Source organism: Bufo gargarizans, chromosome 1 (genome assembly GCF_014858855.1).
Source record: "Bufo gargarizans isolate SCDJY-AF-19 chromosome 1, ASM1485885v1, whole genome shotgun sequence".
Classification (NCBI taxonomy): Eukaryota; Metazoa; Chordata; class Amphibia; order Anura; family Bufonidae; genus Bufo; species Bufo gargarizans.
The window spans coordinates 326,147,485-326,159,864 of record NC_058080.1 but is presented as its reverse complement, the minus strand read 5'-3'; the positions used below and the strand labels follow the sequence as shown (position 1 = coordinate 326,159,864).

Genomic DNA, 12,380 nt, shown 5'->3' with positions numbered 1-12,380 from the left:
GTCACCCACAGATCCCCCCCATAAGTGTCACCCACAGATCCCCCCCATAAGTGTCACCCACAGATCCCCCCCATAAGTGTCACCCACAGATCCCCCCATAAGTGTCACCCACAGATCCCCCCCATAAGTGTCACCCACAGATCCCCCCCCATAAGTGTCACCCACAGATCCCCCCCCATAAGTGTCACCCACAGATCCCCCCCATAAGTGTCACCCACAGATCCCCCCCATAAGTGTCACCCACAGATCCCCCCCATAAGTGTCACCCACAGATCCCCCCCATAAGTGTCACCCACAGATCCCCCCCATAAGTGTCACCCACAGATCCCCCCCATAAGTGTCACCCACAGATCCCCCCCATAAGTGTCACCCACAGATCCCCCCCATAAGTGTCACCCACAGATCCCCCCCATAAGTGTCACCCACAGATCCCCCCCATAAGTGTCACCCACAGATCCCCCCCATAAGTGTCACCCACAGATCCCCCCCATAAGTGTCACCCACAGATCCCCCCCATAAGTGTCACCCACAGATCCCCCCCATAAGTGTCACCCACAGATCCCCCCCATAAGTGTCACCCACAGATCCCCCCCATAAGTGTCACCCACAGATCCCCCCCATAAGTGTCACCCACAGATCCCCCCCCATAAGTGTCACCCACAGATCCCCCCCATAAGTGTCACCCACAGATCCCCCCCCATAAGTGTCACCCACAGATCCCCCCCATAAGTGTCACCCACAGAAGTGTCACCCACAGATCCCCCCCATAAGTGTCACCCACAGATCCCCCCCCATAAGTGTCACCCACAGATCCCCCCCCATAAGTGTCACCCACAGATCCCCCCATAAGTGTCACCCACAGATCCCCCCCATAAGTGTCACCCACAGATCCCCCCCATAAGTGTCACCCACAGATCCCCCCCATAAGTGTCACCCACAGATCCCCCCCATAAGTGTCACCCACAGATCCCCCCCATAAGTGTCACCCACAGATCCCCCCCATAAGTGTCACCCACAGATCCCCCCCATAAGTGTCACCCACAGATCCCCCCATAAGTGTCACCCACAGATCCCCCCATAAGTGTCACCCACAGATCCCCCCATAAGTGTCACCCACAGATCCCCCCATAAGTGTCACCCACAGATCCCCCCATAAGTGTCACCCACAGATCCCCCCATAAGTGTCACCCACAGATCCCCCCATAAGTGTCACCCACAGATCCCCCATAAGTGTCACCCACAGATCACCCACAGATCCCCCATAAGTGTCACCCACAGATCCCCCCATAAGTGTCACCCACAGATCCCCCCATAAGTGTCACCCACAGATCCCCCCATAAGTGTCACCCACAGATCCCCCCATAAGTGTCACCCACAGATCCCCCCCATAAGTGTCACCACAGATCCCCCCATAAGTGTCACCCACAGATCCCCCCATAAGTGTCACCCACAGATCCCCCCATAAGTGTCACCCACAGATCCCCCCATAAGTGTCACCCACAGATCCCCCCATAAGTGTCACCCACAGATCCCCCCATAAGTGTCACCCACAGATCCCCCCATAAGTGTCCACCCACAGATCCCCCCCATAAGTGTCACCCACAGATCCCCCCCATAAGTGTCACCCACAGATCCCCCCCATAAGTGTCACCCACAGATCCCCCCCCATAAGTGTCACCCACAGATCCCCCCCCATAAGTGTCACCCACAGATCCCCCCCCATAAGTGTCACCCACAGATCCCCCCCCATAAGTGTCACCCACAGATCCCCCCCCCATAAGTGTCACCCACAGATCCCCCCCCCATAAGTGTCACCCACAGATCCCCCCCCATAAGTGTCACCCACAGATCCCCCCCCATAAGTGTCACCCACAGATCCCCCCCCATAAGTGTCACCCACAGATCCCCCCCCATAAGTGTCACCCACAGATCCCCCCCCATAAGTGTCACCCACAGATCCCCCCCCCCATAAGTGTCACCCACAGATCCCCCCCATAAGTGTCACACAGATCCCCCCCCCATAAGTGTCACCCACAGATCCCCCCCCCCATAAGTGTCACCCACAGATCCCCCCCCCCATAAGTGTCACCCACAGATCCCCCCCCCCATAAGTGTCACCCACAGATCCCCCCCCCCCATAAGTGTCACCCACAGATCCCCCCCCCCCATAAGTGTCACCCACAGATCCCCCCCCCCCCATAAGTGTCACCCACAGATCCCCCCCCCCCCATAAGTGTCACCCACAGATCCCCCCCCCCCCATAAGTGTCACCCACAGATCCCCCCCCCCCATAAGTGTCACCCACAGATCCCCCCCCCCCCATAAGTGTCACCCACAGATCCCCCCCCCCCATATAAGTGTCACCCACCGATCTCCCCCCCCCCCATAAGTGTCACCCACAGATCTCCCCCCCCCCCATAAGTGTCACCCACAGATCCCCCCCCCCCATAAGTGTCACCCACAGATCTCCCCCCCCCCCAATAAGTGTCACCCACAGATCTCCCCCCCCCCCCCCCCCCCATAAGTGTCACCCACAGATCTCCCCCCCCCCCCCATAAGTGTCACCCACAGATCTCCCCCCCCCCCCCCCATAAGTGTCACCCACAGATCTCCCCCCCCCCCCCCATAAGGTCACCCACAGATCTCCCCCCCCCCATAAGTGGTCACCCACAGATCCCCCCCCCCCCATAAGTGTCACCCACAGATCCCCCCCCCCCCCATAAGTGTCACCCACAGATCCCCCCCCCCCCCATAAGTGTCACCCACAGATCCCCCCCCCCCATAAGTGTCCCCCCCCCCATAACAGTGCGTCACCCACAGATCCCCCCCCCCCCCATAACAGTGCGTCACCCACAGACCACAATTAGTTCAAATTTTTTTTTCTTCTTATTTTCCTCCTCACAAACCTAGGTGAGTCTTATGGGCCGGTGCATCTTATAGGGCGAAAAATACGGTATATTATATTCCACATTTAGACCTTTTTTTTTTTTTTTTATTCACTTTATATCGACCATGCCTACAAAGTACTACATGGCAAACAATAATAAGGAGGTAAAGACATGGCCACAAAAATTATCTGTAGAGTAGAGAGGTTTGATCTATAAACAATTATAGCTTGGGTTTATCCTCTACCCTGACTCCCATATGGCCATTCAGAAACTTGACTATGTATTAAATATTATAGTGTTCTTGGTGAAGACTATAGAAAATGTAAAAAAAAACAAAAAAAAAAACTGGCAGATATCCACGTCACACATTAAGGTATTCGTGTCTATGTAGTTTGTCTGCATGATGTGGTTGGTAATATTTTGGGTTATCCTATAAAGTATAGTTAGAGGAGACAACTTGGTGTGTTGCAAGAGATTTTTTTTCATTCTCAATCAGTCTAAATGGCATAGAGCCATTATTTTCAGAGACATCTTTTCATTGGTATTTTAAAGGGGTTGTCCGACAAAGATCAGCTGTTTTCTTTGTGTGCCCCTCTGCTGTGGCTTACACAGGGGGGTTCCAAGCTGGAGAGGTCCATATGACAGTGTTGCGGCGTGTTTTAAACCGCATGAAAAAAAATGAATTCTGAGACTGCATTTTTTTTACCGCCTAGTGACCACCGACCTTTTTACGGGGGTCACTAAGGGGCCTTAGGCAGAGCTGCCAGATTTTCACGGTAGCCCAGTCTAAGCGTTGCACGGGTCTCCATGCAACGGATAATGGGGTCTCGACACTGGTGTCGTGCCGTGCTGTTTAACCCCTTGCATGCCAATGTAATGGCATCCGCCACATATAATCAGTTACAGAGAGAGCAGGGTCCCTCTGTATCCCATCGGCACCTCGCAAATGAGATTGCAGGGTGCCAATGTCGGAGAAGGCAGGCCTGGACCTAGTGTTCTCTGGCTCATCCTGCTGGTCAATGTCAGTATAGTTAACCAAAAAGGATATAAGCAATTTAAAATAATATACTAATACAAAATATTGTGAAACCATACACAATTTTATTTTAATCACATAAATATTCCCGATTGACAAAACAGAAGGTTAAAAACACAATTAAAAAAAAACAAAAAAACTCTAGGGCTGGTGGTGCATGACTGGCCGGTCAAGGAATAAAGTGCAAGTGCAAAATGCAATCAGCAGAGGAGATTTAGTTCATTGTACAGTACAGTGATATAATCTATAAAGAAGAAAGGAAAATGGTATATGCACCAACACAGTGTGTACCACTGGCACCACAGTGTGGCACACAACATGCATATAATAGTGCAATATAGAAAAGGACTGAAGACTAGTACAAATCACCAGCAGACTATGATGTCTGCACGGAGAAAAATCAATGAAGACTGTATTGCACTGTATACTGACCACAATCCAGACCTCAAACCCAGGCACCACCAGTCCACTCCCCGATGCGCGTTTCGCGTGCTGCTTTCTCAAGGGATAGCACTGGCATTAAAATGCATTAGGCCTCATGCACGCGGACCGTGGAATCCCGGCCATGCTGTCGGCAGGAATCCAGGACGGGTTTTTCACGGGCCGCTCTCGGCCGCGGAACACGGCAGTGTGCATGAGGCCTTACGCTGTAGAAATAGTGCAATGTATTTAAGAAGTGATTAAAAGATCGCTACTGTAGTCCCCTTGTGGAACTATTAAATGGTTAAAGTAGAAAAAAACATTTCTTAAATAAAATTCTAATGAAGCTTATTTTATTTTTGCAAAAAAAATAAAAATTGGGCGTCACTGCATTTGTAACAACCCGCACTATGCAGTTATGTCATTTATCCCATATGGTGAACACTGTGTAAAAAAAAAAAAAAAAAAACAGGATTGCTATTTGCTTATTTGCCACCAAAACAGAATAAGACCTCATGCACACTACTACCGTGTTGTGGTCCGCATCCGAGCTGCATTTTTGCGGTTCGGGTGCGGACCCGTTCACTTCAATGGGGCCGCAAAAGATGTGCTGTCCTCATCCTTTGCTCCTTTCCGTGGCCCCACCCAAAAAATATAGCATGTACTATTCTTGTCCTTGATGCGGACAAGAATAAGCATGTCTACAATGGGCTGCCCGTTCCGCAAATTGCGGAAGGCACACGGGCGACTTCCGTTTTTTGCGGGTCTGCAGTTTGCGGACCTAAAAAACCGGCACGGCCGTGTGCATGAGGCCAAAGAAGAGGTCAAAAAGTGATGGGTCTTGGGATGCGGTGATGGAAAAAGTAGTAAAGTATTTATTTATTTTGGTATTGCTGTAATTGTACTGACCCATAGAATAAAGTTGTTATTTATGGCAGCATTGCTGTTTTGGGGATTGCTGTTCAGGCAGCTGATGATGGACCAACTGTAATGCTGCGTAACCCAAAGTGGCAACTTTGTCAAGGCACTGTATCTTAAGTAGTTAAAGGGGTTGTCAGAGTTATTTTTTTGATCTTTCTATGTTCCTAACTGGGCAAATGTAACAGCTCTCCAATTAACTCACTTTATCTCCAGTGGCTGGTTTCTCAGATTTCACTGAGGGTCCCATGACCTGTGATCTCAGCTTCTCTCCCTGCTCTGATAAAGGTCTTTACACGTAAACCAGAGTCACTGTGCTGGCCATCCCTCTCCCCCCCCCCCCCCCCCCCCCCCCCTTTTCACTGCCCTACTCTCTGCTAGGATTCTTAACCCCTTCAGCTACACACCTCTGCAGGCATCAAGGAGACAATGCTGGGCACTGGAGCTGACATTCTAGAGAGACCATTGCACAAGAAGGTAGGAGGAAGATCCTGTGTATATGAGCAGTGTCATTATACAGCTGGGACCTGTAGTTCTACACTTACAAGATGCTGCTGATTCTCCCAGCACTCAGGGCAGCTCTTGTATTCAATCCCTTAGCAGTGTCATTATACAGTATCCTACACATACAACATGCTGCAGAGTCTCCAAGCAGACAGACATGTCACTCAGGGAAGCTCTTATAGCCACTCCCTTAGCAGTGCAGGGGGAGGGGCAGATGTTGTTTTTTATTGCATGTAAACAAAGGGCCAGAAAAGAACCAGGGAAATGAGGAAATATTTGTTTTGCATAAAACTTGCTTAGCTCTGTTATATATCAGATTTTCAGTGCTATATTATTATTTTTCATAACTCGGACAACCCCTTTAAGGTAGGAGGCTGAAATTTAGCTGGGTAGTAAAACTCCTTGCAAAGTTTAGTGCCTTAAGAAGGCATGACTACATTTTTACATGGCATCAAAATAGGCCCAAAAAATTGACAAATGACCGTTAAGGGCCTACTTGGACTGCTTCCTGACATGCAGAAGTTATGGCCCATGCGATATAGCTTAAGATCACATACACCAGCTTTCCAACCAACTTGAAGTCAAGATATGATTAGAAAAATAAATTTTCATATTTTTGCCAATTTTTGTTACTATTGGGGTGGAAATATCTCAATTGTGGAATTTTATATCTTTTTTTTTTTTATTAATCTCATCTAAAAGAACATGTTTTTTGCCACAAAAGTCACCCTGTTTTATCTTTGACCCGGCCTTATGTTGGCCAGAACTAAACTCACAAGAATGTACCTATTTTGCATGCACATGAACTACTTCACTACAAGGAGACCTTTTTGGTGGCCTCCTGTGTGACAGGCTGGTGAGGCAGAAACATAAGATTATGTAATGCTGCTGAGCTTGTTATCCTAATATAACTTTTAGATATATTTCCATACACATATTCTAATTAATTGTGGGTTGCCATTTTAAATTGGCACATTTTATTATCAATCTTGCATTGGACTACTGAGCTACTGCCAGTTCAACAGAATTATTGCCATTGCCCAGGAGCAATTTCCAACAACCAGCGAAGATACCAGCCATGGGTGTCCAAGTTTTATTGAAGAAAAACAAGAAGGTAAAAACACAACATGCATACTAAAATTGCTTAAAAAAATAATTTCACAAGACTTCTCTTCCAGTCTTTCTCAAATTGCACAAAGTTTTTAATTTCCTGTCAATGTTAACCAAAACATCTTGTGAGAAGACATATTGGATGCCTGACGATGTTGTGGGTGCATCAAGGGAAGCAATGACATGCTCTTCTGGGACCCAGCAAATATCTCTGCAGGAAGGCCAGTAAAATGACCTTGCACAGGACCATGGGGATGCAAGAAATTGATCAAACCATCATGCTTCTCAATTGAAACTCCACATATATTGCCAATCCACCAGGAGTTATCATAAGTGCAATAAATGAGGTTGCATTATTCAAGATTTTGCTAACACAAATATTAGTTGTTCAAATAGGTTTGAACTAATGGAGCTCCCTTGTCCCAGAAACAGTGTGACCCTGGCTAAACCTTTCCTTCTAGAATAGGTCTGTTTGCATCAACCTCTTCCTTTGGGACAAAGAAAAATGTAATACCAGGAACATTTTTTGCTGCAGAAGTCATACAGATCTTTTGGTGTAAAAATTTGGTTATTGACTGGACGCTGTAAACTAGCCCTGGCAGCCAAATGTTTTGCAGTTCCTCTAATTCAATCACAAGGTGATTTTCCACTCAGCAATGATGCAAAAGTCATTATGACTGCATAGATTAATAAAATTTTAAAGGTTTTGTACTGCGCAGCAGATCATCACTAAAATAGTGAATATGCTTTAAAGTGGCTAGTGCTTCCTTCAGATCTCCAATCGGCTTTTTCTAAAATGTGTGTACAGTTATTGTCTCATGATTAGGGCTGCAGTAAACTATTATTTTAGTAATCAAGTATTCTATTGATTTTTTTTACAATTGATTAATAAGAAAAAATTGACTGTTTTCCTTTATAAAAACTCATAGGACCCCCTGCCATTAATCCCCCAACACCCTTCATTCCCCACTTTGCGATCAGCCTAAGTGCATGAGCTCTCTCCTCCCAGTGCCATCAGCTGCTATTTTCCCAGTGAAACCCCTGCACTGCATCCTGGACAACAAAGTAGTTGTTTTTGGCAAAGTCATTCAGGACAATTACATGTCCCTCCTCCAGATTTTTGTTTTAGCTCATTTAGATGAGCACTTTGGTGCTTAGTAATAAAAAGGTTTGTGGTCAAGTTACAAATTTTGTCAATTAGTTCTGAGGTGAAATCCTCTAAGGATAACTGCTGTGTTTCTAAGGTATCCACATCTGTGTGAATCCACTTCTTAAATTCAACAATATCATTGGGGTCACTTTGCTTAAAATAATCAGCAAGATATTCTTCCAAAGCAGTCCTTCCAGGGCACTCTTCACATCGTTGCAACATGCAATCTTTTGATTCAATATCAGACAGTTTTACTTAAAAAGCATTTTGTAGTCATCGGGAAGTGTGGTGGCCAAAAGCATAGGTTTAACATTTTGATGGATTTTGCAGACAGACGGAGTTCCTGATGAGCCAACACTAACGCACCATTTTGGAAACTCGCACAGAATTTGGAGAACCCAATTTCAGGCCCATGCTTGTCCCGATGTACAATTCCTTCAAGTTGCCCAAGATCAACCTTTTCTGCTTCAATAGCTTTTCACCATTTAACCTCACAAACGCACAATCCTTTCTGCCTAGACATACTCTAGAAAATTCAACATTTTCATAAAAATCCAGTACATTCTGCTTTCTGTGCTCAGACAGTAATTTTCCTTGCTTGGGTTTAGGAACAGCAAGGATGCCAAATGTGTAGCTTGTAGGTCATTTATTCAAGTACATTGAAGCAATATAGGCCATAGGTGGGAACAAATTAACTTAAATCCAATTAAAAATGGCAACCCACAATTAGAATATGTGTGTGGAAATATATCTAAAAGTTTATATTAAAAAAACAAGCTCAGCAGCATTACATAATCTTATGTTTCTGGCTCACCAGCCTGTCAGACAGGAGGCCACCAAAAAGGTCTCCTTGTAGTGAAGTTCATGCGTGCATGCAAAATAGGTACATTCTTGTGAGCTTTAGTTCTGGCCAACATAAGGCTGGGTCAAAGATGAAACAGGGTGACTTTTGTGGCAAAAAACATGTTCTTTTAAGATGAGATTAATAAAAATAAGATACAAAAGTCCACATTTGAGATATTTCCACCCCAATAGTAGCAAACATAGGCAAAGAAAAAAATAAGTAATTTATTTGTCTAATCATATCTAGTCTTCAAGTTGGTTGGAAAGCTTGTGTATGTGATCTTAAGATATATCCCATGGGCCATAACTCCTGGCAAATTACAGTCTGATCGGCCATGCATGTCAGGAGCAGTGGCCAGTCAAAGTAGGCCCTTATTGGTCATTTATAAATTTCTTGGCCTATTTTGATGCCATGTAAAAATTGAGTCAAGCCTTCTTAAGGCACTAAACTTTGCAAGGAGACTTAGACTAAGTCGTTTTACTACCCTGCAACTAGTTAAGATGCCGTCTTGGTAAAGTTGCCACTTTAGGTTACGTGGCAAGCAGTGCATTACAGCTAGTCCATAATCAGCTGCCTGAAACTCTGGAACCAGCAGAGCTCCAGAAGAAAAGAATGTTAAGATTTCATTTAGGATCCTAGGGAACATCTGTGCAAAATTTTATTCAATTTGGAGAGGGTTGGATTTCTATGTTGGTCCACTTGACATGGAATGACCCACCATTAAAAACTGCAACTTGTGCTGTAAAAAAAAAAATCCCCCATACAGCGACATTGAGGGAAAAATAAACAATTTATAGCTTTTAGAAGGCGACTATGGGGGGGGGGGGGGGGGGGGGGGAATAAAAAAAACTGCTTGGTCAGTAAGGCCCAAAACAGGCTAGTCACTAAGGGGTTAAAATATAACAACATTTTATGGTGTTTTTAGTTGCGTTTATTTAGAGCAGTTTTTTTTAACATGGATTTTGTAGGAAAGTTATTCAGGAAAAGAGCAGTGTTTGCAATATCGGCAAAAAAATCATATCTGAAGTGCGGACTGGAATCCTTACATAATTTGTGTGCTGTGCTGCAGATTTAAAATCTGCTCAGCATGGCAAATTTATGTTGTGCATATCTGCAATGGATATTGCCCTTTGCAATGCAGTGGATGAGATCTGCAGATTTGCTGTGGATTTTGGTCACAGATACGCTGCATGTGGCCTTACCCTGAATGTCTTTCCACAGTAGATGTCAGCTCTCGTGTCTCTTGGTCTTAGTGAAAGCTACAAACTACTACATGAAAAGTTCCATTTATCAGCCTTTCCTATGCACTTTTTTTTGTAAATCTGAAGATGTCTTTGCACAGGAAAAAGAGAAATGCATAACGTAAGCTATAAATATAAATGTTTACAGGCAAGTTCTAAAGACACTGGGCAGCTTTTTGCTGCAATACATCACCGCATTCTTGCCCTTCGGAGCCGTGTAGAGCAGGAGGCTGAGGTGAAGTGTCCTGAACCATCTAGGGAGGTCACCCAATCTAATGAGGAAGACAGTGATGATGATGATGATGATGTCCTTACCCCTGCAGTAGCACCTACGAGTAGTAAGTACTAAACACTGATGATTTTGCTTTTGATTAAAAAAAAAATGGATTTTAAAACTTACCAATTTTATATAGTTCTTTTCATCTCTCTAATTGTACTGACCATCAGAATAAAGATAACGTGTCATATTTTTTATTTATTTTTTAAACGTGGCTTTTGCTCACCTTTTAACATATATTGTTTTACTTCTTTCTGTAGCACCTAGTGATGAAGGAGACAAGCCACCCGTATCCAGTACATAGCAGCCACTTGCCTCACTCCCAGAAAGATGGTTGTCCTCACCTGGCAGGATGACAATCCACAGATGCCCCCTCTTTGTATGCCTCATGGAATATTTAAAACCGGCTACTCGTTACAAAGGTGGACTGGGGACACAGACTTTATCCACTTACCAAGGAACTGTTCTATCTTTTTGTTCACTTTAAGTAAACCAGACAAATACATTGGGTCCCTATATATATATTTTTTATAGTGTTTTTGGAGGGGATCTGTGAAGTATCCAACCTATATACAGTGTAGAATGCTTCAGAATAAACAGCTCATCATATTGATGAGCTGTGTGAAATCCAGTTTTTCCTCCCTCTCCTATTATCAGCTGTGCAATCTGCTTTGCTTTTCCGAGACATAACTTTATTTTATATGCATCAGTTTTAGTTTCTATCTTGCTGCCAACCCCCTCAATGTACATTAAAGGTCCTGCGGTCGTTGGTTGCTTTTACATTGGGATTCAGTCCTGTACAGGAACAAAGCAATTAATGAACATGTACAGAAACTCTTCGCTTGATCCATTCGCATATGAATACCTTGAAGTGGACGTCTTTCACATTGGAATTAAACTTCAATAACACTGACTTTTACAACGCTCTTAAAATAAGAGCCTCTTCCTTCTTCAGGACTTTGTCAGTTAAATGAAATAAGAGCCTCATACTGTTTTCATTTCATTTTCTTTTGGTAACTTTTCTGTTGGTGTTTTTTTTTAATTAGTCTGACATTAATATGCTTTTTTTGTGTGCTGAAAAAGTGAAATGTTATTTTTTTTTGTATCCATATTTAAGGGAAAGAGTTAAGGAATACTGTACACTAAGCCGTGCTGTTCAGTTTATTCTCTTGTCTATTCTATAAGTAGCAAACTGGAAGTGTCCGTATTCACGTGTGGCAGATTAGGTGCAGAAGTTCGGCAACTAATAGTTTATGCAGCATGTCAGATGAATAGGGCAGTCACAGAAACTTCTGTAACAAATCTGCTGCATGTGAATATAACCTTGTGCAGCTCCCCAGTAAAAATCTTGTTTTAGTGTTGAGTGCACCTCAACCCACTGACAAACTTGTATGAAACTAAACTGCTACTTTTGTAGACAAAGATCAAGTCCTAAATATAGTCTGGATATAAGATCATGAAACTCTAGACCAGGGGTCGGCAACCTCCAGTACTCTAGCTGTTGTGAAACTACACCTCCCAGCATGCTCCATTCACTTCTATGATTGTTCTGAGAACAGCCGAGCAAATGTGCATGATGGGAGTTGCAGTTCCACAATATCTGGAGTGCTGAAGTTGCGCTCACACGCTGTAGACCAGGCATGCTCAACCTGCGGCCCTCCAGCTGTTGTAAAACTACAACTCCCACCATGCCCTTCTGTAGGCTGATAATTTCTAACCTCCTATTCAGGCACTGGGGTTGAAAACCACACATACTAGGTATACAGCAGTGTTGTAAGCTTTATTCTTTGTTGGATTGTACCAGTTTTGTTGTGAATGTGTGCATTTTTTGCATAACAGTAATGCTGGAAGTTATTGGTACATCTAAACAGGACAAGTGGAGAAATCTACAACTCGCATGCAGATTTAGGCCTCATGCACACAACCGTTTTTTTTTTTTGTTTTTTTTTTTAGGTCTGCAAAAACGAGGTCCGTAATTCGTGTCCGTTTTCC

At 44.5% G+C, this 12,380-nt stretch overlaps 1 protein-coding gene across 3 annotated transcripts in view; it reads left to right on the top strand.

Moving 5' to 3' along the window:
* RANBP3 (RAN binding protein 3) overlaps positions 1–11,534 on the top strand; it is a 136,512-nt gene extending 124,978 nt beyond the window's left edge. For all 3 annotated transcript variants that reach the window (XM_044305950.1, XM_044305959.1, XM_044305941.1), the window contains 2 exons: positions 10,260–10,449; positions 10,649–11,534. In XM_044305950.1, coding sequence (XP_044161885.1) covers positions 10,260–10,449; positions 10,649–10,692 — 234 coding nt within the window. In that variant the 3' untranslated portion in view covers positions 10,693–11,534. The remainder of the gene's footprint in view (positions 1–10,259; positions 10,450–10,648) is intronic.
* Positions 11,535–12,380: the final 846 nt, after the last annotated feature.